The sequence below is a fragment of the Pleurodeles waltl genome, chromosome 6 (genome assembly GCF_031143425.1).
Source record: "Pleurodeles waltl isolate 20211129_DDA chromosome 6, aPleWal1.hap1.20221129, whole genome shotgun sequence".
NCBI classification, from domain to species: Eukaryota; Metazoa; Chordata; class Amphibia; order Caudata; family Salamandridae; genus Pleurodeles; species Pleurodeles waltl.
Window position 1 is genome coordinate 1,072,188,743 of NC_090445.1, and position 24,710 is coordinate 1,072,213,452.

A 24,710-nucleotide genomic window follows, 5' to 3' on the forward strand; every position below is an offset into this window, starting at 1 on the left:
TCTGCAGTGAAAGTCCGGTCCTTCCGGTCCTGGGGGCTGCGGGTGCGGGGTCTTTTCCAGGCGTCGGGACTTAGGTTTTAGAGAGTCGCGGTCAGGGGAAGCCTCGGGATTCCCTCTGCAGGCGGCGCTGTGGGGGCTCAGGGGGGACAGGTTTTGGTACTCACAGTCAGAGAGTAGTCCGGGGGTCCTCCCTGAGGTGTTGGTTCTCCACCAGCCGAGTCGGGGTCGCCGGGTGCAGTGTTGCAAGTCTCACGCTTCTTGCGGGGAGTTGCAGGGGTCTTTAAAGCTGCTCCTTGAAACAAAGTTGCAGTCTTTTTGGAGCAGGTCCGCTGTCCTCGGGAGTTTCTTGTCGTCGTCGAAGCAGGGCAGTCCTCAGAGGATTCAGAGGTCGCTGGTCCCTTTGGAAGGCGTCGCTGGAGCAGAGTTCTTTGGAAGGCAGGAGACAGGCCGGTGAGTTTCTGGAGCCAAGGCAGTTGTTGTCTTCTAGTCTTCCTCTGCAGGGGTTTTCAGCTGGGCAGTCCTTCTTCTTGTTGTTGCAGGAATCTAATTTTCTAGGGTTCAGGGTAGCCCTTAAATACTAAATTTAAGGGCGTGTTTAGGTCTGGGGGGTTAGTAGCCAATGGCTACTAGCCCTGAGGGTGGGTACACCCTCTTTGTGCTTCCTCCCAAGGGGAGGGGGTCACAATCCTAACCCTATTGGGGGAATCCTCCATCTGCAAGATGGAGGATTTCTAAAAGTTAGAGTCACCTCAGCTCAGGACACCTTAGGGGCTGTCCTGACTGGCCAGTGACTCCTCCTTGTTATTCTCATTATTTTCTCCGGCCTGGCCGCCAAAAGTGGGGGCCGGGCCGGAGGGGGCGGGCAACTCCACTAGCTGGAGTGTCCTGCGGTGCTGTGACAAAGGGGTGAGCCTTTGAGGCTCACCGCCAGGTGTTACAGCTCCTGCCTGGGGGAGGTGTTAGCATCTCCACCCAGTGCAGGCTTTGTTACTGGCCTCAGAGTGACAAAGGCACTCTCCCCATGGGGCCAGCAACATGTCTCTAGTGTGGCAGGCTGCTGGAACTAGTCAGCCTACACAGATAGTCGGTTAAGTTTCAGGGGGCACCTCTAAGGTGCCCTCTGGGGTGTATTTTGCAATAAAATGTACACTGGCATCAGTGTGCATTTATTGTGCTGAGAAGTTTGATACCAAACTTCCCAGTTTTCAGTGTAGCCATTATGGTGCTGTGGAGTTCGTGTTTGACAAACTCCCAGACCATATACTCTTATGGCTACCCTGCACTTACAATGTCTAAGGTTTTGTTTAGACACTGTAGGGGTACCATGCTCATGCACTGGTACCCTCACCTATGGTATAGTGCACCCTGCCTTAGGGCTGTAAGGCCTGCTAGAGGGGTGACTGACCTATACTTGCATAGGCAGTGAGAGGCTGGCATGGCACCCTGAGGGGAGTGCCATGTCGACTTACTCGTTTTGTTCTCACTAGCACACACAAGCTGGCAAGCAGTGTGTCTGTGCTGAGTGAGAGGTCTCCAGGGTGGCATAAGACATGCTGCAGCCCTTAGAGACCTTCCTTGGCATCAGGGCCCTTGGTACTAGAAGTACCAGTTACAAGGGACTTATCTGGATGCCAGGGTCTGCCAATTGTGGATACAAAAGTACAGGTTAGGGAAAGAACACTGGTGCTGGGGCCTGGTTAGCAGGCCTCAGCACACTTTCAATTGTAAACATAGCATCAGCAAAGGCAAAAAGTCAGGGGGCAACCATGCCAAGGAGGCATTTCCTTACACAACCCCCCCCCAAACGAAAGAGGATGAGACTAACCTTTCCCAAGAGAGTCTTCATTTTCTAAGTGGAAGAACCTGGAAAGGCCATCTGCATTGGCATGGGCAGTCCCAGGTCTGTGTTCCACTATAAAGTCCATTCCCTGTAGGGAGATGGACCACCTCAACAGTTTAGGATTTTCACCTTTCATTTGCATCAGCCATTTGAGAGGTCTGTGGTCAGTTTGAACTAGGAAGTGAGTCCCAAAGAGGTATGGTCTCAGCTTCTTCAGGGACCAAACCACAGCAAAGGCCTCCCTCTCAATGGCACTCCAACGCTGCTCCCTGGGGAGTAACCTCCTGCTAATGAAAGCAACAGGCTGGTCAAGGCCATCATCATTTGTTTGGGACAAAACTGCCCCTATCCCATGTTCAGAGGCATCTGTCTGCACAATGAACTGCTTAGAATAATCTGGAGCTTTTAGAACTGGTGCTGAGCACATTGCTTGTTTCAGGGTGTCAAAGGCCTGTTGGCATTCCACAGTCCAGTTCACTTTCTTGGGCATTTTCTTGGAGGTGAGTTCAGTGAGGGCTGTCACAATGGATCCATATCCCTTCACAAACCTCCTGTAATACCCAGTCAAGCCAAGGAATGCCCTGACTTGAGTCTGGGTTTTTGGAGCTACCCAGTCCAGAATAGTCTGGATCTTGGGTTGGAGTGGCTGAACTTGGCCTCCACCTACAAGGTGTCCCAAGTAAACCACAGTTCCCTGCCCTATCTGGCATTTGGATGCCTTGATAGAGAGGCCTGCAGATTGCAGAGCCTTCAAAACCTTCTTCAGGTGGACCAGGTGATCCTGCCAGGTGGAGCTAAAGACAGCAATGTCATCAAGATAAGCTGTGCTGAAGGACTCCAAGCCAGCAAGGACTTGATTCACCAACCTTTGGAAGGTGGCAGGGGCATTCTTTAAACCAAAGGGCATAACAGTAAACTGATAATGCCCATCAGGTGTGGAGAATGCTGTTTTCTCTTTTGCTCCAGGTGCCATTTTTATTTGCCAGTACCCTGCTGTCAAGTCAAAGGTACTTAGGAATTTGGCAGCACCTAATTTATCTATGAGCTCATCAGCTCTAGGAATTGGATGAGCATCTGTCTTGGTGACAGAATTGAGCCCTCTGTAGTCCACACAAAACCTCATCTCTTTCTTTCCATCTTTGGTGTGAGGTTTGGGGACTAAGACCACTGGGCTAGCCCAGGGGCTGTCAGAGCGCTCAATTACTCCCAATTCCAGCATCTTGTGGACTTCCACCTTGATGCTTTCCTTAACATGGTCAGACTGTCTAAAGATTTTGTTTTTGACAGGCATGCTGTCTCCTGTGTCCACATCATGGGTACACAGGTGTGTCTGACCAGGGGTTAAGGAGAAGAGTTCAGGAAACTGCTGTAGGACTCTCCTACAATCAGCTTGCTGTTGGCCAGAGAGGGTGTCTGAGTAGATCACTCCATCTACTGAGCCATCTTTTGGGTCTGATGACAGAAGATCAGGGAGAGGTTCACTCTCTGCCTCCTGATCCTCATCTGTTACCATGAACAGATTCACATCAGCCCTGTCATGGAAGAGCTTAAGGCGGTTCACATGGATCACCCTCTTGGGGCTCCTGCTTGTGCCCAGGTCCACCAGGTAGGTGACCTGACTCTTCCTTTCTAGCACTGGGTAAGGGCCACTCCATTTGTCCTGGAGTGCCCTGGGAGCCACAGGCTCCAGAACCCAGACTTTCTGCCCTGGTTGGAACTCAACCAGTGCAGCCTTTTGGTCATACCAAAACTTCTGGAGCTGTTGGCTGGCCTCAAGGTTTTTGGTTGCCTTTTCCATGTACTCTGCCATTCTAGAGCGAAGGCCAAGTACATAGTCCACTATGTCTTGTTTAGGCTCATGAAGAGGTCTCTCCCAGCCTTCTTTAACAAGAGCAAGTGGTCCCCTTACAGGGTGACCAAACAGAAGTTCAAAGGGTGAGAATCCTACTCCCTTCTGTGGCACCTCTCTGTAAGCGAAAAGCAGACATGGCAAGAGGACATCCCATCTCCTTTTGAGTTTTTCTGGGAGCCCCATGATCATGCCTTTTAATGTCTTGTTGAATCTCTCAACTAAGCCATTAGTTTGTGGATGGTATGGTGTAGTGAATTTGTAAGTCACTCCACACTCATTCCACATGTGTTTTAGGTATGCTGACATGAAGTTGGTACCTCTGTCAGACACCACCTCCTTAGGGAAACCCACTCTGGTAAAGATACCAATGAGGGCCTTGGCTACTGCAGGGGCAGTAGTCGACCTAAGGGGAATAGCTTCAGGATACCTAGTAGCATGATCCACTACTACTAGGATGTACATATTTCCTGAGGCTGTGGGAGGTTCCAGTGGACCAACTATGTCCACACCCACTCTTTCAAAGGGGACCCCCACCACTGGAAGTGGAATGAGGGGGGCCTTTGGGTGCCCACCTGTCTTACCACTGGATTGACAGGTGGGGCAGGAGAGGCAAAACTCCTTAACCTTCTGGGACATATTGGGCCAGTAGAAGTGGTTGACTAACCTCTCCCACGTCTTGGTTTGTCCCAAATGCCCAGCAAGGGGAATATCATGGGCCAAGGTCAGAATAAACTCTCTGAACGACTGAGGCACTACCACTCTCCTAGTGGCACCAGGTTTGGGGTCTCTGGCCTCAGTGTACAGGAGTCCATCTTCCCAATAGACCCTATGTGTTCCATTTTTCTTGCCCTTGGACTCTTCAGCAGCTTGCTGCCTAAGGCCTTCAAGAGAGGGACAGGTTTCTTGTCCCTTACACAGCTCATCCCTTGAGGGTCCCCCTGGGCCTAAGAGCTCAACCTGATAAGGTTCAAGCTCCAAAGGCTCAGTTCCCTCAGAGGGCAGAACTTCTTCCTGAGAAGAGAGGTTCTCTTTTTCTGACTGTGTTGCAGTTGGTTTCCCAACTGACTTTCCTTTTCTCTTGGTAGGCTGGGCCACTTTTCCAGACTCCAGCTCTACTTTTTCACCCTGTGCCTTGCATTGTGCTCTTGTTTTTACACACACCAGTTCAGGGATACCCAGCATGGCTGCATGGGTTTTTAGCTCTACCTCAGCCCATGCTGAGGACTCCAGGTAATTTCCAAGCAGACAGTCTACTGGGATGTTTGAGGAGACCACCACCTGTTTCAGGCCATTGACCCCTCCCCATTCTAAAGTTACCATTGCCATGGGATGTGCTTTAGTTTGATTGTCAGCATTGGTGACTGTATAAGTTTTTCCAGTCAGGTATTGGCCAGGGGAAACCAGTTTCTCTGTCACCATGGTGACACTGGCACCTGTATCCCTCAGGCCCTCTACACTTGTCCCATTAATAAAGAGCTGCTGCCTGTATGTTTGCATGTTAGGGGGCCAGGCAGCTAGTGTGGCTAAATCCACCCCACCCTCAGAGACTAGAGTAGCTTCAGTGTGGACCCTGATTTGCTCTGGGCACACTGTTGATCCCACTTGGAGACTAGCCATTCCAGTGTTACCTGGATTGGAGTTTGGAGTGGAACTTTTCTTGGGACAGGCCTTGTCTCCAGTTTGGTGTCCAGACTGACTACAGTTTCGACACCAGGCCTTTTTGGGATCAAAGTTTTTACCCTTGTACCCAGGATTGTTTTGTGAAGAGGCTCTGGGCCCACCCTCCTGTGCAGGTTTTTGGGGGCCTTTAGAAGACTCTTGACTATTTTTATTTTTGGTTGTCTCACCACCCTTCCCCTGGGGAGGTTTTGTGACCCCTTTCTTTTGGTCACCCCCTGTGGAAGTTTTGGACACCCTAGTCTTGACCCAATGGTCCGCCTTCTTTCCCAATTCTTGGGGAGAAATTGGTCCTAGGTCTACCAGATGCTGATGCAGTTTATCATTGAAACAATTACTTAACAGGTGTTCTTTCACAAATAAATTGTACAGCCCATCATAATTACTTACACCACTGCCTTGAATCCAACCATCTAGTGTTTTTACTGAGTAGTCTACAAAGTCAACCCAGGTCTGGCTCGAGGATTTTTGAGCCCCCCTGAATCTAATCCTATACTCCTCAGTGGAGAATCCAAAGCCCTCAATCAGGGTACCCTTCATGAGGTCATAAGATTCTGCATCTTGTCCAGAGAGTGTGAGGAGTCTATCCCTACACTTTCCTGTGAACATTTCCCAAAGGAGAGCACCCAGTGAGATCTGTTCACTTTTCTGGTTACACAAGCCCTCTCAAAAGCTGTGAACCATTTGGTGATGTCATCACCATCTTCATATTTAGTTACAATCCCTTTAGGGATTTTCAACATGTCAGGAGAATCTCTGACCCTATTTATGTTGCTGCCACCATTGATGGGTCCTAGGCCCATCTCTTGTCTTTCCCTCTCTATGTCTAGGATCTGTCTTTCCAAAGCCAATCTTTTGGCCATCCTGGCTAACTGGATGTCCTCTTCACTGGAGTTATCCTCAGTGATTTCAGAGGTGTTGGTCTCTCCTGTGAGGGAACCAGCATCTCTGACTATTATTTTTGGAGTCAGGGTTTGAGAGACCCTGTTCTCCCTAGATAGGACTGGTAGGGGGGAATTTTCCTCCAAGTCACTATCCTCTTCCTCTGAGTTGCCACCCTCAGAGGGGTTGGCCTTTTCAAACTCTGCCAGAAGCTCCTGGAGCTGTATTTTGGTAGGTTTGGGGCCCATTGTTATTTTCTTTATTTTACAGAGTGACCTTAGCTCCCTCATCTTAAGATGGAGGTAAGGTGTGGTGTCGAGTTCCACCACAGTCACATCTGTGCTAGACATTTTGCTTCTAAAAGTTGGAATACTTTTTAAGAATCTACAACTGGTTCTAGAATCTAATTCAAACTTTTACAAACTTTTAAACTCTAAAATAAATGCTAAACAGGATCTAACACAAGGCCCTAGCAGGTCTTTTAAGAATTTAGAAAACTTTTCAAATTGCAAAAATCAATTTCTAATGACAATTTTGGAATTTGTCGTGTGATCAGGTATTGGCTGAGTAGTCCAGCAAATGCAAAGTCTTGTACCCCACCGCTGATCCACCAATGTAGGAAGTTGGCTCTGTATGTGCTATTTCAAAGTAAGGAATAGCATGCACAGAGTCCAAGGGTTCCCCTTAGAGGTAAAATAGTGGTAAAAAAGAGATAATACTAATGCTCTATTTTGTGGTAGTGTGGTCGAGCAGTAGGCTTATCCAAGGAGTAGTGTTAAGCATTTGTTGTACATACACATAGACAATAAATGAGGTACACACACTCAGAGACAAATCCAGCCAATAGGTTTTGTTATAGAAAAATATATTTTCTTAGTTTATTTTAAGAACCACAGGTTCAAATTTAACATGTAATATCTTGTTTGAAAGGTATTGCAGGTAAGTACATTAGGAACTTTGAATCATTTCAATTGCATGTATACTTTTCAAGTTATTGACAAATAGCTATTTCAAAAGTGGACACAGTGCAATTTTCACAGTTCCTGGGGGAGGTAAGTTTTTGTTAGTTTTACCAGGTAAGTAAGACACTTACAGGGTTCAGTTCTTGGTCCAAGGTAGCCCACCGTTGGGGGTTCAGAGCAACCCCAAAGTCACCACACCAGCAGCTCAGGGCCGGTCAGGTGCAGAGTTCAAAGTGGTGCCCAAAACACATAGGCTAGAATGGAGAGAAGGGGGTGCCCCGGTTCCGGTCTGCTTGCAGGTAAGTACCCGCGTCTTCGGAGGGCAGACCAGGGGGGTTTTGTAGGGCACCGGGGGGGACACAAGCCCACACAGAAATTTCACCCTCAGCAGCGCGGGGGCGGCCGGGTGCAGTGTAGAAACAAGCGTCGGGTTCGCAATGTTAGTCTATGAGAGATCAACGGATCTCTTCAGCGCTGCAGGCAGGCAAGGGGGGGCTTCCTCGGGGAAACCTCCACTTGGGCAAGGGAGAGGGACTCCTGGGGGTCACTTCTGCAGTGAAAGTCCGGTCCTTCCGGTCCTGGGGGCTGCGGGTGCAGGGTCTTTTCCAGGCGTCGGGACTTAGGTTTTAGAGAGTCGCGGTCAGGGGAAGCCTCGGGATTCCCTCTGCAGGCGGCGCTGTGGGGGCTCAGGGGGGACAGGTTTTGGTACTCACAGTCGGAGAGTAGTCCGGGGGTCCTCCCTGAGGTGTTGGTTCTCCACCAGCCGAGTCGGGGTCGCCGGGTGCAGTGTTGCAAGTCTCACGCTTCTTGCGGGGAGTTGCAGGGGTCTTTAAAGCTGCTCCTTGAAACAAAGTTGCAGTCTTTTTGGAGCAGGTCCGCTGTCCTCGGGAGTTTCTTGTCGTCGTCGAAGCAGGGCAGTCCTCAGAGGATTCAGAGGTCGCTGGTCCCTTTGGAAGGCGTCGCTGGAGCAGAGTTCTTTGGAAGGCAGGAGACAGGCCGGTGAGTTTCTGGAGCCAAGGCAGTTGTTGTCTTCTGGTCTTTCTCTGCAGGGGTTTTCAGCTGGGCAGTCCTTCTTCTTGTTGTTGCAGGAATCTAATTTTCTAGGGTTCAGGGTAGCCCTTAAATACTAAATTTAAGGGCGTGTTTAGGTCTGGGGGGTTAGTAGCCAATGGCTACTAGCCCTGAGGGTGGGTACACCCTCTTTGTGCTTCCTCCCAAGGGGAGGGGGTCACAATCCTAACCCTATTGGGGGAATCCTCCATCTGCAAGATGGAGGATTTCTAAAAGTTAGAGTCACCTCAGCTCAGGACACCTTAGGGGCTGTCCTGACTGGCCAGTGACTCCTCCTTGTTATTCTCATTATTTTCTCCGGCCTGGCCGCCAAAAGTGGGGGCCGGGCCGGAGGGGGCGGGCAACTCCACTAGCTGGAGTGTCCTGCGGTGCTGTGACAAAGGGGTGAGCCTTTGAGGCTCACCGCCAGGTGTTACAGCTCCTGCCTGGGGGAGGTGTTAGCATCTCCACCCAGTGCAGGCTTTGTTACTGGCCTCAGAGTGACAAAGGCACTCTCCCCATGGGGCCAGCAACATGTCTCTAGTGTGGCAGGCTGCTGGAACTAGTCAGCCTACACAGATAGTCGGTTAAGTTTCAGGGGGCACCTCTAAGGTGCCCTCTGGGGTGTATTTTGCAATAAAATGTACACTGGCATCAGTGTGCATTTATTGTGCTGAGAAGTTTGATACCAAACTTCCCAGTTTTCAGTGTAGCCATTATGGTGCTGTGGAATTCGTGTTTGACAAACTCCCAGACCATATACTCTTATGGCTACCCTGCACTTACAATGTCTAAGGTTTTGTTTAGACACTGTAGGGGTACCATGCTCATGCACTGGTACCCTCACCTATGGTATAGTGCACCCTGCCTTAGGGCTGTAAGGCCTGCTAGAGGGGTGACTGACCTATACTTGCATAGGCAGTGAGAGGCTGGCATGGCACCCTGAGGGGAGTGCCATGTCGACTTACTCGTTTTGTTCTCACTAGCACACACAAGCTGGCAAGCAGTGTGTCTGTGCTGAGTGAGAGGTCTCCAGGGTGGCATAAGACATGCTGCAGCCCTTAGAGACCTTCCTTGGCATCAGGGCCCTTGGTACTAGAAGTACCAGTTACAAGGGACTTATCTGGATGCCAGGGTCTGCCAATTGTGGATACAAAAGTACAGGTTAGGGAAAGAACACTGGTGCTGGGGCCTGGTTAGCAGGCCTCAGCACACTTTCAATTGTAAACATAGCATCAGCAAAGGCAAAAAGTCAGGGGGCAACCATGCCAAGGAGGCATTTCCTTACAGTCTTGAACTCTTGTGTGAGGTGGAGGAGTGCGTGTGCATGTATACTAAAAGCGAAATGCACCAGCTCTAGATCTTGGGCTGTTTGGCAACCTAAAAGGAAACCAGTGCCGTCCTTGGAGACGTAGACTTTGGTAGCTTTGCCAGTGTCTTCGTGGGAGATTTCCGTAGTGAAGGTTCCTGCTATTTCTAGCGGGCGAGTGTTTCCAAAAGCAAAAACTTGCACGTTGTTAGGTCTTAGTGGTGGCAAAGATTTGGGCAGGTTGTTGTATATGTCTATGGCCATCAGATTTATTGAGGCTCCAGTGTCTACCAGTGCTGATATGCGTGATCCTTGGATCGTGACTTGGCATGTGGGCAGGCGGCGGCCCCCAATGGCATGTATGATGTGCACCACGTGGGAGTCATTGTCCATGTCGCTCTCGGAGTCTGAGTGCCACGTGGTGTCGACCATTTTGACCGTTTTCTTGGAAGCCGTGGTTGTCTGTTTAGGTGTAGATCTGCAAACTTTTGAAAAATGGTTTAGTTTCCCACAGGCGCTGCATATTTTGCCCCATGCCGGGCAGGTTGTTGGGTGTGGTGTGGGGCCTCCACACCATTTGCATGTCCTGCCTTTAGATCTCCCTTTGTAAGGGTCTTTTCGCCGCACTGCATCGGTAGTTACTGTGTTGGCTGTTTCTGCCCTTGGTTGGGCTGCGGGGGCTAGCTCCATATGCGCTGCTCGGGCCCGCGACAGTTCTTGCGACTGCCCCAGTGTGAGGATGTCTTTCATTGGCATATTCGGTTGCTGCAGGACGCGTTCTCTAAGCTTCGATGATGAGCATCCTTGAATTAACTGTACCCTAATTTCGTCCTCCTCCTCGGGTAGTGTGCAGGTACTAGCTAGTTCTCTGAGACTGGCGTAGAAGACGTCGACGGACTCGTCGGTCACCTGTCGGGCTTGGCGCAGAAGGAATCTTTCATAGTCCGGATTCGCATAGGGTTCAAAGTGTGCTGTAATTGCCCCTTTTAGAGTTTCATACGGTCTTGGTCTTGCTTCCGTGACCGATTTAAAGATTTTGTGTATGTCCGCTCCCCCGATGTGGAGAAGGAGGGGTCTCTTCCTTTCCGCTTGTATGCCCAATGCCTCGAAGTATGTTTCTAGGCACTCCACCCAGACTTTCCACCTTCCTGCTTGGGTGGGGGGTACACCTGTAACTGTGAAGGGCTCCAGAGGTGGTATGCCAGCCATGCTGGTGTGTGTCGGTGTGGGCAGTGTCCTATCACAGTTGGTTCAGTTTAATATGTCCTTTTTTTTTTTCAGTGTCTTTATTTGATTTTTTTCAGCTTTTTTTTTGAAACTCCTACACCGGTTCTTTTCCCTTTTTTTTTTTATGTGCTTGCTTTTTTTTTTGGAACAGCAGAGAGGGCTTTTGGGGCCTTCAAACGGTTAAAGAAATGCACCTGATCGGTGCGTGCTGGTCTGCTATGCAGCTTCTGCGCAGCGGAGCGTGTTGGGGCCGAACGGCACTGAGGGTGTGTCAGGGGCGTCTTACCTGACACGTGCCGTTTCTGAGCTCCTCTGGGTGCGGGTCTTGTGCTGGGAGCGCCGCTTTCAGTAGGCGCTCGGTCGCTAGGCAGCCAAAAGGCGGGCTCCTACGGCTACAGACTCGGCGGTGCCGCACGCAGAGTTCGGCTCCTCTTGTCGCCAAATGTTGTGTAGCGCGCTGCAGCATGCGCGCGGCCAAAGGAACACACAGAGTCGTTCCTGTGTGTAACGGTACACTTTTATTCTATTCCGCTCTCGCTACATACTACTCTTCCCGCCTTGCCTCCCCTCCCTTTATGCCCTTCCGTCATGGTGCAATCCATCTTGCACCTTCCATGGAGGGGTAGGGCTCCGGACTCCCCTCTCGGGTCTCTCTTCTTGGTGTTGACCACTTCCGGTGGCAACACTACAAGTGCCGCATGCTGGAGTGTTGCTGGGAGTAGTGGCAGGGCATACTGAGCAGTGGGGGTGTCAACACCTACCCCCCCACTACCCCTATGATCACAACAGGGGCCCAATCTCATTCTATGGACCCTGCGATGCTGTAGACGAAGTTGCAGCTCGCCCGGGCCTGCTGAAACGAGGGAAGCCGCGGCCTCAATTATACCTACAAGCCACACAGCTGCACCAGACACACGTGGGGCTACCCTGACATCCACATCTCCCGACACCACACTTCTCAGCGACCTTTCTCCACATAAATACGGCCGACCGCTCGGTGCCCGACGCCTTGGCAAGCTGAACACTGCCATTTTGGGCTAGGCAGCGCAGACCCTCCACGATCAGCCTGTGCTACTTACCACAACCTGTACAACCCAGTGAGAGTCCTGCACACTGTGCCCGGGGCCCTCCCCACCTTAGTGCCTTGGAACCATGCATGTTGAACTACTGCTTGACTCTCTGGGCTCAGCTGCATCCCCTGTGCCTCTACGATCGGACTTCCCCCTGTCATCTCTTCATCTATATCTACTGGACCTGGTGTCTTGTGTGGGGCCCCCTCTGCCTCCCGAGCAGGGTGAACTCTCCCCCACTGAACCCTTATCTCATGTCCAGGGGATGGACTACTAATGGGGGTGAGATCTGGAACTACCCGGCTTCCTTGGGTGGAGCACAGACCATCCTGGCCCCTTGTAGTCCCACAGGGGATGCTGCAGCCAATTCCTTTACAGTGCATGCAGTCATTCTGCCACATCCCCTATAGCGATGCATGGCTGGTCTACTCCACATGTGACCCCCCCACAGGTCTGCCTCCCTCACCGAGACTAAGCCCAGGTGGGCACTGGACCCTACCAAGCTGACTGTGGCGCTTCACACAGCCCCATGGTCTCCATGTAGCCCACACTGTCCTCCGAACGGGAAGGACCGTTATGCGAACGACCGCCTGGACCTCAGACTACAATGGCTGATCTCACCTTTGGGCCCGGGGCTTGACTTTAATCCACCCCCACTCTTCATGCCAACGCTGGCCGTGTGATCCATATGGGTGGACCATCTCTCCTCCATCCTAGCATAAGAGGGGCCAGACTTGGGTCTAATGTTTTGCCTGAACAGCACCATTGGGGCGCTCAGTAGTGCCAGATGCTTCTTGCTTCTCAAACAGTTACAGTTTGCTGGTCATTGGCGCAAGGGGATGACCATCTCTCATTTGTATTCTGAGGTGTCTCCCTCCCACCTGGGTGCTTGAACTTTCCTATCTTCTGAGCAACTGGTCCGGAGATGCCCACCGGCAAGTCGTCCAGTAAACCTCCCATCAGTTGCTCTGCTTGGACACCATCTCTCAATAACGCACCATGGCCACCCTCCAGGTATCTACTGAAACTGGCTGTGCCAGAACCCTTCTCTGCCTGTGACCAGATACCACTATGGAGCACATATTGCAGGAGGTCACTGCAGTTTGCCACCGGCTGAAGGGCATGGACGCCACAATCTCGGACCTTACTACGGAGTCTAGGTCCATCCGAGCCAACATTGCAGGCTTTCGGAACAAGGTAGACGGGATGGAGCACCTTTTTGCAGCCATGGGGTACCCGCTCCACATCAAAGCCGGACAGGGACCAGGAACTGTTGCACCTTCAGAACAAGCTCATATCTTGGAAGACAGAAGCTGCAGAGAGAATGTCCGCTTTTTTGGCTCTCTGGAACATGTCGAGGGCACAGATGTCAAGAATTTTCTCAAAGGCCTCCTTCCCACCCTTAGAGGGCTCACCTTCTCTCCTCCCCTGGAGATACAATCGGCTCAAAGAATGGGTCCCACAAGAAAAAATTAATTGGGAAGAGAATGCCCGTTATAACCTGCTGTCTTAGGCACGAGCAAGTGCGGAAACTCCTGACTACTGCCTGGACCCATGGCCCATACAATTTCTAGGGGCACAAGAGCCAGATAGCCACCAACTTTTCATGTGAAAACAATGTCAAGAGGAAGGTGTTCTTGGCTCTTTAGCCCCAGTTGGGAAAACTGGACGTCTAGTTCACACTGTTTGAACCTGCCTGTATGTGGATTACAAAAGACGGCCGGTCCGAAAATGTCTTTGACCCGAATGCACTACGCCTCTTCCTGGAAGGTCTACTTGACCAGACAATGGCTCATGACCCCGTGGACACATCAGCTGTTTCACAACCCATGAACATGCCTTCTCCTCCTACTACATCCGGCATCCCAACCAGATCCCAGGATGGCAGAGATATAGCCCTCTAGGCGTTGGAGGCCCTTACCCAGGAGCAAGGTAGGGATAAATCCCGGTCTCCTCTGAAACCCTCCTTCTGGATGGTTGAGACTTGTTTCTTAATGTTGGCCACTGTCTCTCTGCAACAGCTGCTGAATGTTGAAGCCTCTGGCATCCCCAAGGTGGACGGATGAGTATATCACTTCTGTATACCTACTGTCAATGCTGTTTACACTGCCATGCCTCGTGTTCATTCCTTATGAGCCGCTGCTGTTTGCTCTGTTTTCAAGTTGTGATGTTATGCATTGATATTTCCCTGAGTGCCTTTGTAGTGACATAGGGTTTAATGTCCTGCATTGTTTTATCCTATTGCAGTTTACACTGCCACTAGTCTTGTTGATGACTTACAAGCGGCTGTTGTTTACTCTGTTTTCAAGTTGAGATATTTACATTGCTATGTCCCCGAGTGCCTTTGATTTGACATGGGGTTTAATGCCCTGCATTGTTTTGCTTTATCCTATCGCACCGCTCCCAGTGTTAGCATATCCATTGGTTGACTGTTATATTATTCAATGCTTGCATACTGAGTATGACAAGTAAACCTGCTTGTCCTCTAATTCCTCCCCTCCTCCTTCTCCCCATTCCTTGCCCCTTAGACAATTGCTGAGCAACTCTTCTGCCACCTCATGTTCCCCCACTCTCCCCCTCATATCCATGGCCCTCTATCCTACTACTTTAATGTTACAGCTGTTTGCTGTATGACTGACTCTTGTTATCTATCATACCCCTTCATGTCTATCTCTCATCCCTTTGGATGATCCACAGGTACATGATCACCAGCGAGTCTGTGCCCCACGAAAGGCTTCTCCCTCCCAGCTCCACTTTTAACCTCGCTTTCCACTGAGCACTTTCTTGCCTGCCCTTCCTGTGGCGTACCTGGTGTGCTGGATACACAAGTTTAAACCACCGGTTCATAGTCTCTGGTCCTCACTTAGGTCTTTCCCTCAGTTTTGCGCCGGATTACTTATTCTTTGTCCCTCCCCCCACCTCTGCATTGCTTCTTACAGTAGACATCCCATTCCCCACCATGCACCATTCTCCCTGGGCACCCTCCCCCTCTCTTCTCTCTCTTTCTCCTTCCCTCCACCTTTTATCACTCCTTTCCCATCTTCTCTCTCTTCCTCCTCTTTCCCTCCCTCCCACATCGTATCTCCCTACGTCCCCTTCCATTCTGTATCTTGAAGGCCACCCTTTACGCATCCACTGTTTACTTCCTCCACCATCCCGATGGCTGCCCCAGCTCCTGCGGCTTCCTCTTCCCTGCAAACTATCTCCTGGAACGTTAATGGCCTGACACACCATATAAAGCAGAAGAAGGTACTGTACTAACTGCAGTCTAAATGAGTGGACGTGGCCCTATTGCAGGAAACCTGCCTCTCACATTTGGAGTACGAGAAATTGCGTAATGACTGGGTGGTGCAAGTGCTGCATTGCAGCTGTCTGACGGTGCCAGATCTAGACCCTCCAGAAAGTGTGAAGTTGCAATCCTCTTCTGTAGATCCCTGCCCTTCACTGTCCTCAAGACCTGGTCTGACTCGGACGGTCGCTATGTCTTCGCCATACTTAAGCTCGATGAGCGGACACTGTGTGTTGGCTCAATATTGGCACCCATGGCCCCAAACGTCTTATCTTTCTTCAACTTAATCATCTTCTGACAGAAATAGGAGCCCCCCCATTACCTCATCGGGGAAGGCTGGAACTTGATGCGAGATGTGGTGCTTGATCACACTGGACCTCTAGGCGTTGGCAATAATATCAACAGAGCTATCCTAGGAGATGTGCTATTAGATCATGGACTGGAAGACCAGTGGCATCTCCCATACCCGTGAGAACAGGAATACACCTTTCTGTCACCGTTCTATGGTACGAAGTCCAGATTGGATTATTTCCTGGTCTCTCACTGGGTGGTTGACCTCGTCAGAGATTCCTAGATCATGGTGGTCTCACTGTCTGACCATAACCTATCCTACTTTCTCTGGACTTACGACTCACCTTCCTGGGGTGTAAACTGTGGTGTTTCAATATATCACAATACCGCTCCCCACAGGGTAAAGTTCAGCTTTGTTCCCATGTTTCCACATACATAGATAATAACAAGGGCTCTGTTTTCTCCCATCAGGTCCTTTGGGCAGCTGCAAAGGTAACCATTTACGGCCAGCTCATGAGGGATGCAGCCTTTGCCAAAGCTCAGAGACAGACCCAACAGAAAGATCTAGAGTGTGGCTCTCACTCACTTATATACCGTGGATCCCTCATCACCTGTCCGCCGCTGGGAGAGGGCCTGTATGGACTTGAACGCCCTGTTTACTCCAAAGCAGGGAGTGCACTCCATCGGCTTAAGGGATGTCATTATGAGCAGGACAAGAAGGTAGGTCGCTTATTCAAAGCCTAACTGCGACAGCATACCACCTATTCAAGCCACGGGCAGTGCTATCCTTACCTGCCCACAAGACATTGTCAATGAATTCACGGATTTCTATCGGGCCCTTTACACCTCGGAGACGAAGGTGGATCCAGCCCGTTTAGATGCCTTCTTTGATGGTGTGCACATCCCTAGCCTCAATGAAGATGGCAGGGGCTTACTTGAGGGGAAAATTAGAAAGACTGTGATAGTGCAGGCCATCTCCAGGCTTCCCTACCATAAGGCACCCGGGGAAAACAGTATCTCTATGTGGGAATCTATAAATGGGTGGATGAGAATGTAGTTGATTCCCTATATGAAGCCTTCCACAAGATTGAACACACGGGTTCCCTAGGCTCTATTTCTAATTAGGCGGTGATAGCAAGGGAAGGACCCTTTATTATGTCGGAACTACTGACCCATCTCACTGCTCAATGAGGATATTAAATTCCTAGCTGGAGCCTTGGCGGCCCACCTCCAGAAGATGAACCCGTCCCTAATCCACCACACACAGGTGGGGTTCATCCCCGGCCGTTCCTCCAGGAACCACCTCCGCACTCTTGCACACACCACGTGATAGGCCAGAGACCTGCAGGACGAAGACCTTACCCTCTCCCTAGACACTGAAAAGGCATTTCACAGGATCAAGTATTGGTACCTTTTCGCAATCCTGCAACATTTTGGCCTCGGTAAACGATTCATAGCCAAAGTCCACTGACTTTACAACTCAACTATGGCCAAGATGAACTGTGGAGGTTTTCTTTCAGACCCGTTCCCATTAAGGAGAGGAACCTGACAGGAATGTCCATTGTTGCCCCTGCTGTTCCTTATGGCCATGGGACCCTCACAGCCTTTATCTGATGCTTTCTGCTCTTATCAGGCATCACCATCCCAGACGGGAAGTCCATGGTATATCTTTATGCAGATGATGTACTGCTTACCTTCACAGACCTTCCTCTCTCTCTCCTGACCTTGCAGGATATTCTCTGCAATTTTACAGCACTCTCAGGCTCCAGAGTTAACTGTGACAAAAGCAAGGCATTTCCCCTGTCGTGTGTGACCACATGTGCGGCGATATCTGACTCTCCATTCCTTTGTAAACCATCACATCTGGGGTATTTGGGGATCTACGTCAATAGTGGTCTGGATCGCATGCTAGTGGACAATCTTGTCCCCTTGATAGCCTGCAAGAAGTTAGACTTTGACAAGGGATTGTCTCTCAATACTTTTTTTTTGGGAAGCAGTTGGGAACACATTGCATGAGACCTTGCCGGTCACAGCTCCTCTCCCTCATCCCCTAATCTTTTTACGTGATATTGCAGAGCCACCAAACCTTTCTCACCTACAGAACCATCTCCTACATGTGGTTCTCACCACAGCCAAGATATATATACTTTGTCTCTGGCGTTCCTTGACGCCCCCATCTCATGATGAATGGCTCTCAGCGATTTACCAGATAGCCTCTCATGAGCTAGTCATCTACAACCTGCAGGACAGGACTGAGACCCTCCTTCAAATTTGGGTGCCCCTCCTCCATGATGCCACACATTAATCCTGGGCCCTACGTGCACTGACCCTTCTTAGTTTACCTAATGGCCACACTCCATAGTGCCCCAAAGCAGGGACCTGCAGAGACATACATCCCTCCCATAGCTGATACATGCCTCCCCTCGCCCTTCCTCCCTCTTACTTCCCCACACCCACCCCTTTTCTACCTTCTTCTTACCCCCTTCCCCTTTCACCACCCTCCCCATCTCGGACACACACTCACGACTGCATATACAGAAGCCCCAACCTGTTCATCGTATGACTCCCTACATCCTTGTACCTGTGTCCCTGCATGCCTCAGTATGACCAATCCCTCGATGTAGTTACTTCACTTTCGGGTCCACCATCAGAGACTTTGACAATTAGTTTCAGTTTTAGTCTTAGTCTTATTATCTGATCAGTGACTCGTGTTCCTGTTGCATCCAGGACTGCATTCGTTGCGGATATGTAATGGATTCGCTATTGCCCTCACAATGTCCCATGTTCCCCTCTCATTTAATTTCCCTTTTGTAATGCTGTGCTGCTCCTTTCAATAAAGAATTGCGAAGCGAGGATGCAGTAAATACCTCACCCGCCCTTGTGGGCCATTTGTAATCGAGGCTTTCGTATCCTGTGTTTACCCTTGGCTGAGGACGCCTTTTACCCGTGCGTGGCTCATGTGTTGTGAGTGTTCTTAGCCTGGGAGCGTCCCTAGTGTGGCAGCTGGAGTGTTTCAGTAGATGAGCTGATAGGGCTTGGAGTTCCTGGTATGGTATGTAACTTGGAACCTACTTATATGATTTCTGTAAACTGAAGCTGAACTTATAGCTCTGACTTTTCTTCCTTATAGCATAATTCCACTTGTCTTCCTGAACCTGTGGTACCATGAAAGCTTAGTTGTATGCTTACGTCACTAAGGGTGAACCTGTGAGATAGACAAAGTCTTCCTTCTATGGTGTTCTCCACCAGGAGTGGATGTAGCACCCAGACTACAGAGACATACCCAGGCAGTCATATTTCACAACAAAAAATATACCTACATATGTTGTGCAATATGAGTAACAGGTTAAACCCACGGTTAAAGTAAAATATAAAGTGAATAAGAATAATATACAAAACATTACTCACTAAAATGAACTTACGATCTTGCATTGAGGGCCAACCGAGGCAATAACAGAAAGTAGAGGGAATTCCATATTGGAATTCTGCTTCACCACCATCAACAGGGACCATTCATCCGCGCTTGCGCCATCATAGTGCCAGGGCATGCCACTCTATGTCCCACTGCTCAGTCATGAGATCCATTCTGCACAAGTAAATGCAGCTGGGTTGATCCCAGCCCAGGCTCTGCAGCCCATCAATGGTAGGTCGCCAAGTACGCCTAACTGCCTTTCACTAGTTAATAAAGGTTTAAACTATTCATATGCCTTTCCCATGGAGACCGGAAATAACAAAAGGACCGGAGTGCGTTGGCTTGTTCCGCCTCCCTTGATGGGAAACAGTTTTTTTTAAAGGGTAAGGTGGTTGCATGCATATATCATCTATCTCCAGGCAGTGGGCAACACCTCAGTAGATGTAGGAATAATGAGAAAAATGAGAAGAAGGTGTAATGCGTTTACCAGCAGATGTTATAACTTACTGTGTGTTCTTGACTTCTCTAGATTGGGTATGAATCCACAAGTGTCAAATTAGCGCTAAAGAATTTCTATCCATCTTTTCTTCGAACCATCCCAAGCGATGATCTCCAAGTGAGTGTGCTGCTGCACTTACTCATCCAGTTTAACTGGACCTGGATTGCAGTTGTTGCAAGTGACAATGATTATGGTCGGCAGGGCTTACAGAGCTTGTATGGTAAGGCCCTCAATATTGGCATCTGTGTGGCCTACCAAGGGGTCATTCCTGATAATGTCAACGCCAATGGATCAGCTGTGCAGCAGATGCTTACACAAATTAACCAGAGCCGGGTGCAGGTTATAGTAGTCTACTCTACCAGGCGGCTCGCCAGAGGATTCTTTAAGGTAGCCATTGGGGAAAATATCACAGACAAAGTGTGGCTGGCCACAGAAGACTGGTCAGGGTCACCCCTAATCACTGACATCCCAAATATTCGAAGCATTGGCTCTGTGATAGGGGTGTCTGTGAAGAAGAGTGTGGATCTCGCACTGAAGGAGTTTGAGGTTACCTACGTCAACTCTGCAAAAGCGCAAGTACCACCCCTTGGTGAGGGGTGCAACCAGGTCTGCGAGAAATGCCACATGTTCATTCCAGAGACTATGCCCATACCAAGTGTGTTCGATTTGCGTGCTGCCTTCAACGTTTACTCCGCAGTGTATGCTGTGGCTCATGGCCTCCACAACCTGCTGAACTGTAGCACAGGAAAGTGCAACAAGGACACCGTTTATCCCTGGCAGGTGAGCAGTTTCTCCAGACTATCTATTTAACAATTTTACCAGGAAAAGCTAATCGAATTTGTTACTGGCATAGAATTAACAAAATGAGTAATGCTATTGCGGTTTATTGCAGTGATTTCGGAAATTAATCTACACTTCAACTAAAGCACTTTCACCATGAAGTGGCAATTATTTATTTTCCAAATTATGCATACAGGAAATAGTTGTGCATAGATGCAAGAGTCCCTGATTATGCAATATTGTCTTGCATTTTGATTGTCAATGTGTGGGTTTTGTTGAAGAAGGAGATGGGTAACGTCATTTGTGTTTTAAATTAACTATGTGGTGTCAGGTAATCGATTTTGTTATTCTTTTTGTCAGAAGTGAAGTTTCAAGTTAGAGTTGTTGGAGACCCCCGAGGCAGAGGCCCAAATCATTCTACACTTTACTTTGAGCACATATTCACACCATAGATAGTTGTGTGCCATTAACACAGATTTATGTTAAAACTACATGTCCTAAAATCACTTTGAATGTAGTTTCAAGTTGTGTGTTGTACATGTCACGTACAGTGGCATCTTTGTTTACCTGACAAAAGTAAATTCTTTCGAAGTATCTTTCTACTTGTCCTGAGTGTAGACATCTTTGTACATACCCCAAGTGTAGAGTTAAGTTCCATTTTTCTACGTGTTCTAAACTTTTGTTCTTCTGGGTTTTGTCACTGGTGTCACTTGGCCTAGCGTACTGGTGCCAAAACTTCGGAGATACCATGGCAGATGACAGATGGGCTACAGATGGCACAATGATTAGAGGATATAAAATCCATTTCTTGTTGAGGCAGACAGATGAGCAAGTAGATGTATTTTTAGTTTGAAAATATTTGATTTTAATTCTGGTTGTTCATCACACATTAAAATGACATCAAAATATGTTATTGAATTATTTTTGGTTGGTACAGATTGAAACAGGATATGATGTAAGATTGTTTTAGCCAACCTGTTTCACTCTTTGCAACATTGTAATATGAGGGCTTTCTCAAGGCTGAAAACAAAACCTGGTATATACATGTCATGTACAGTGGTATCTTGGTTTACCTTGCAAAAGCACATTCTGACGAAGTATCTTTCTACTTGTCCTGAGTGTAGACATCTTTGTACATACCCCAAGTGTAGAGTTAAGTTCCACTTTTCTATGTGTTCTAAACTTAGTTTGCTCTTCTGGGTTTTGTTACTGGTGTCACATGGCCTAGCGTACTATTGAATCTCTGCTGGGTAGCCAAGACTTCGGAGATACCATGATGAAATGAAATAGCAAATCTTTACTTTTGGGGATGGCTATAAGCATGTAACCTAAATAAAGCCTAAGTCAATAATCACACAATAGCATCAATGCCCAGTCAAAAGAATATGCAAACTATGCATACATTTATTTGAATCTAGGATAGGTAAAGCAGTTATTCTAAGGCACCAACCTCCATCCACCAAGAATAGAAGGCCCTTGTACTGCTGAGGGATGAGAGTTTACACAATGTGCTATAATCTGCTCATTTATTTTAATTTGTTGGCATTTTTATATAGCGCAGGAGACCGAAGAGGTTTCAGTGTGCTTTACATCGAACTTACAAATCAAGATAAGCTCTCTTACAAAGGACCTGAACCTCAATACTAATGCAACGTTAAACTAGGTATGGCGCAGACTAAGTTGAGAACATCAGTGTTAGAGGATGAACATTCAGTAGATGGTAATGGTGCATCGATAGATAACATTACGAGAAGTGGAGGTTGTAAGCTAGCACATGTAAACATGCAATGAGGGAGGAGGATGTCAGATATGGTATAAGAAACAGAATTGTAGGAACAGTAGTAGCAAAAAGAGGAACTTTAGGAAAGATTAAGTGTTAAAGATTCAGATTATATTTAGATATGTAATTTATAATATATAAATATATATAATGTATAACTGTGTATTTGTTCTTAAGTTGAAGGGGCTATAATTCATTCAACAAATTGGCCATGTACAATCTTATACCATTATAGGAGATTAGGGCATCTCAGCAGACTTTGGATTTTCTCCAGCTTTGTCAGGTTGTCAACTCATTTTATGAGAAAAGGCCATGAAGGAAATTAGGGCCTTATTGATATATTGGCGGACGAGTTGCTCTGTCACAACAGTGACAGATTCCCGTCTGTCGAAATCTAAATCCGATTATATCCTATGGGATTTCGATTTTGGAGAACAGGATATCCATCACCGTTCTGATGGAGTAACTTGTCCACCAAAATCTAAATCACAGACTTATTATCTGATATGTTTATGTGGATGGTCTTCCCTTGTATGGGAAATGCTCCCTCTAGGTCTGACTTAGCTACCCAGCTATTTAAATCATGAAAGACTTGGGCTACAGATGACACAATGATTAGAAGATATAATATCCATTTCTTGTTGAGGCAGATAGATGAGCAAGGTCGATGTATTTTTACTTTGAAATTATTTGATTTTAATTCTGGTTGTTCTTCATCACACATTAAAATGACATCAAGATATGCTATTGAATTTTTTTTGGTTCAGATTGAAACAGGGTCTGATGTAAGATTGTTTTAGTCAACCTGTTTCACTCCTTCAAGCATTGTAATATGAGGGCTTTCTCAAGGGTGAAAACAAAACATGGTGTATATACCTTAAAAGAAACCCTTTACAAAATATATTGAACGTCACTTTTTATGTTTAATATTAGTTCTGTAAGTGAAGAAACACTGCAGGATGCTGTTGGGAGCAAGTGATGGTATCAGGTGGCTATTCTACATGCAGGGAAAGTCGGGCTATAGAGCACTTGCAGTGCTAGCTTGCACCCTAATACCAAGCATGTCTTGATTATACCATTCATGTCTCAGGTTTTCTTAATGTTTTTTAAAGCTTTAAAAAAAAACAATGTAGATAAGTATGGTGTTTATACTTTCTCTAAAGAATGTTAAAACTCTAGGCAATTGATAGCATACATTTTAGCTCTGGTTTTGACATATGGGGTACCCCTTTTGTGTGAGGATGGGGATTCAGAGGTTTCCAGTCACTAATGCACTTCAGTGTTTCCTCCCTTGTAAATTTTCACAGGCCATATCTGCTGAAATTTACCAGGTGGAATAATTCACTAAAGTTCCACGACTAATTTCTCATTTTCAGGAGATAATTTACCTCACTCTGTAACTACCACACCCCACAGTATTAGGAATTTCTGGGTGTGGAAAATACTTGCCACCCCATCTTCCTGACCTACAGTCACAGATTTAAAATTAATGGTGCATTCAAGACCCTTAAAGCACTGGTGACAGGATTCGTTGCAGAGAGCAACCTACTCATTTCAGCAAGATTGGTTGTGTGTGTGGGGGGGGGGAAACACAAAGCTGTGAGATAAAATGGAGTGTGAGTTACTTTGATCTGCAATAAAAATTCAAATATTTACCTATTTTTTCTTTCTTAGCTTTTGAAAAAAATTAAAAAAGTCTCCTTTACAATTCACAACCAGTCGATATCATTTGATGATAAAGGAGATCCACTTACCGGCTACGATATTGTTATGTGGAACTGGAATGAGAAAAATGTGTCTGTTTGTGTGATCGGATCCTACAGTCAACATCCATCAACATTATCCATCAACATAGATGAGTTGAAATGGCATACAAAGGATAACACGGTAAACTCATATTGTCTGTGAGATAGCTTTTTAACCTGTTGATGAAATTGCATCAGTTATGAAGGATAAGAAGGAAGCTGGAAGCAGGATCAGTTTGTAAATCAATTTGCACTGCTGATTCATACAAAATAGGCTACAAATTCCAGAATTCAGAGTGCTTCATGATCTTTGGATCAAATTTATATTTTTATATTTCTCTTGGCGTAATGTATCCTTTCCCACTTCTCCATTTATCCCTTTAATTGTGCACTGAATTAATCCACCTTAAACAAAATTTTATTACTTATGAATTTTAAATTTTACAGTTTGATAATATTGCTAATAGGCTGTGCCAGAAGAAAAAAAAAAACCGGTGCACACCCAGACCTTATTGCATGTAAACTTACAAAACCATCGAGCTGCGTTTTGCTGTTCTCAACAGTGCATCAAACAATGATCCACTTGGAATCATGCACTAAGCCGGTTACTGGCTACAGTGCAGTGTTAACTATATTGTTAATGACAATTTAAAAAGCTACTGTAATTGCAGAAAACAATATTAATATTGTTGTTTCTACATGGGGAGGAGAGAAGGAAGTTCTCCAGTGGATCATACAGGATTTCTACCTTTCTTTCCTTGTCTCGTCATAAATTTAGTTTGAAGGTAGTCAAAGGCGTTCGGTATCACCTTTTATTTTGCTGGATTACATTCCCATTGTCTTTGTTTAGTTCACTTCTGATTAGCTTTTTTTACTTTTGTGATTAACATTACTCACTGTCTTTATGTATGCAGTATAGCCATTGTATACTATGGTTCATACACTGGAAGTGCACCTCTGGTATAAGGGGCTGTGCGCTGGATTGGTGTTTATGCCCAACCACAGTACTGGTACTGCAGAGTGGGAGTTATGAAAGGAAGTTTTC

At 47.5% G+C, this 24,710-nt stretch overlaps 1 protein-coding gene across 1 annotated transcript in view; it reads left to right on the forward strand.

The window, feature by feature from the left end:
* Positions 1-24,710, forward strand: part of TAS1R1 (taste 1 receptor member 1) — a 102,083-nt gene that overhangs the window by 29,277 nt on the left and 48,096 nt on the right. Inside the window, exons 4-5 of the mRNA XM_069242239.1 lie at positions 19,391-20,140; positions 23,595-23,807. Coding sequence (XP_069098340.1) covers positions 19,391-20,140; positions 23,595-23,807 — 963 coding nt within the window. The remainder of the gene's footprint in view (positions 1-19,390; positions 20,141-23,594; positions 23,808-24,710) is intronic.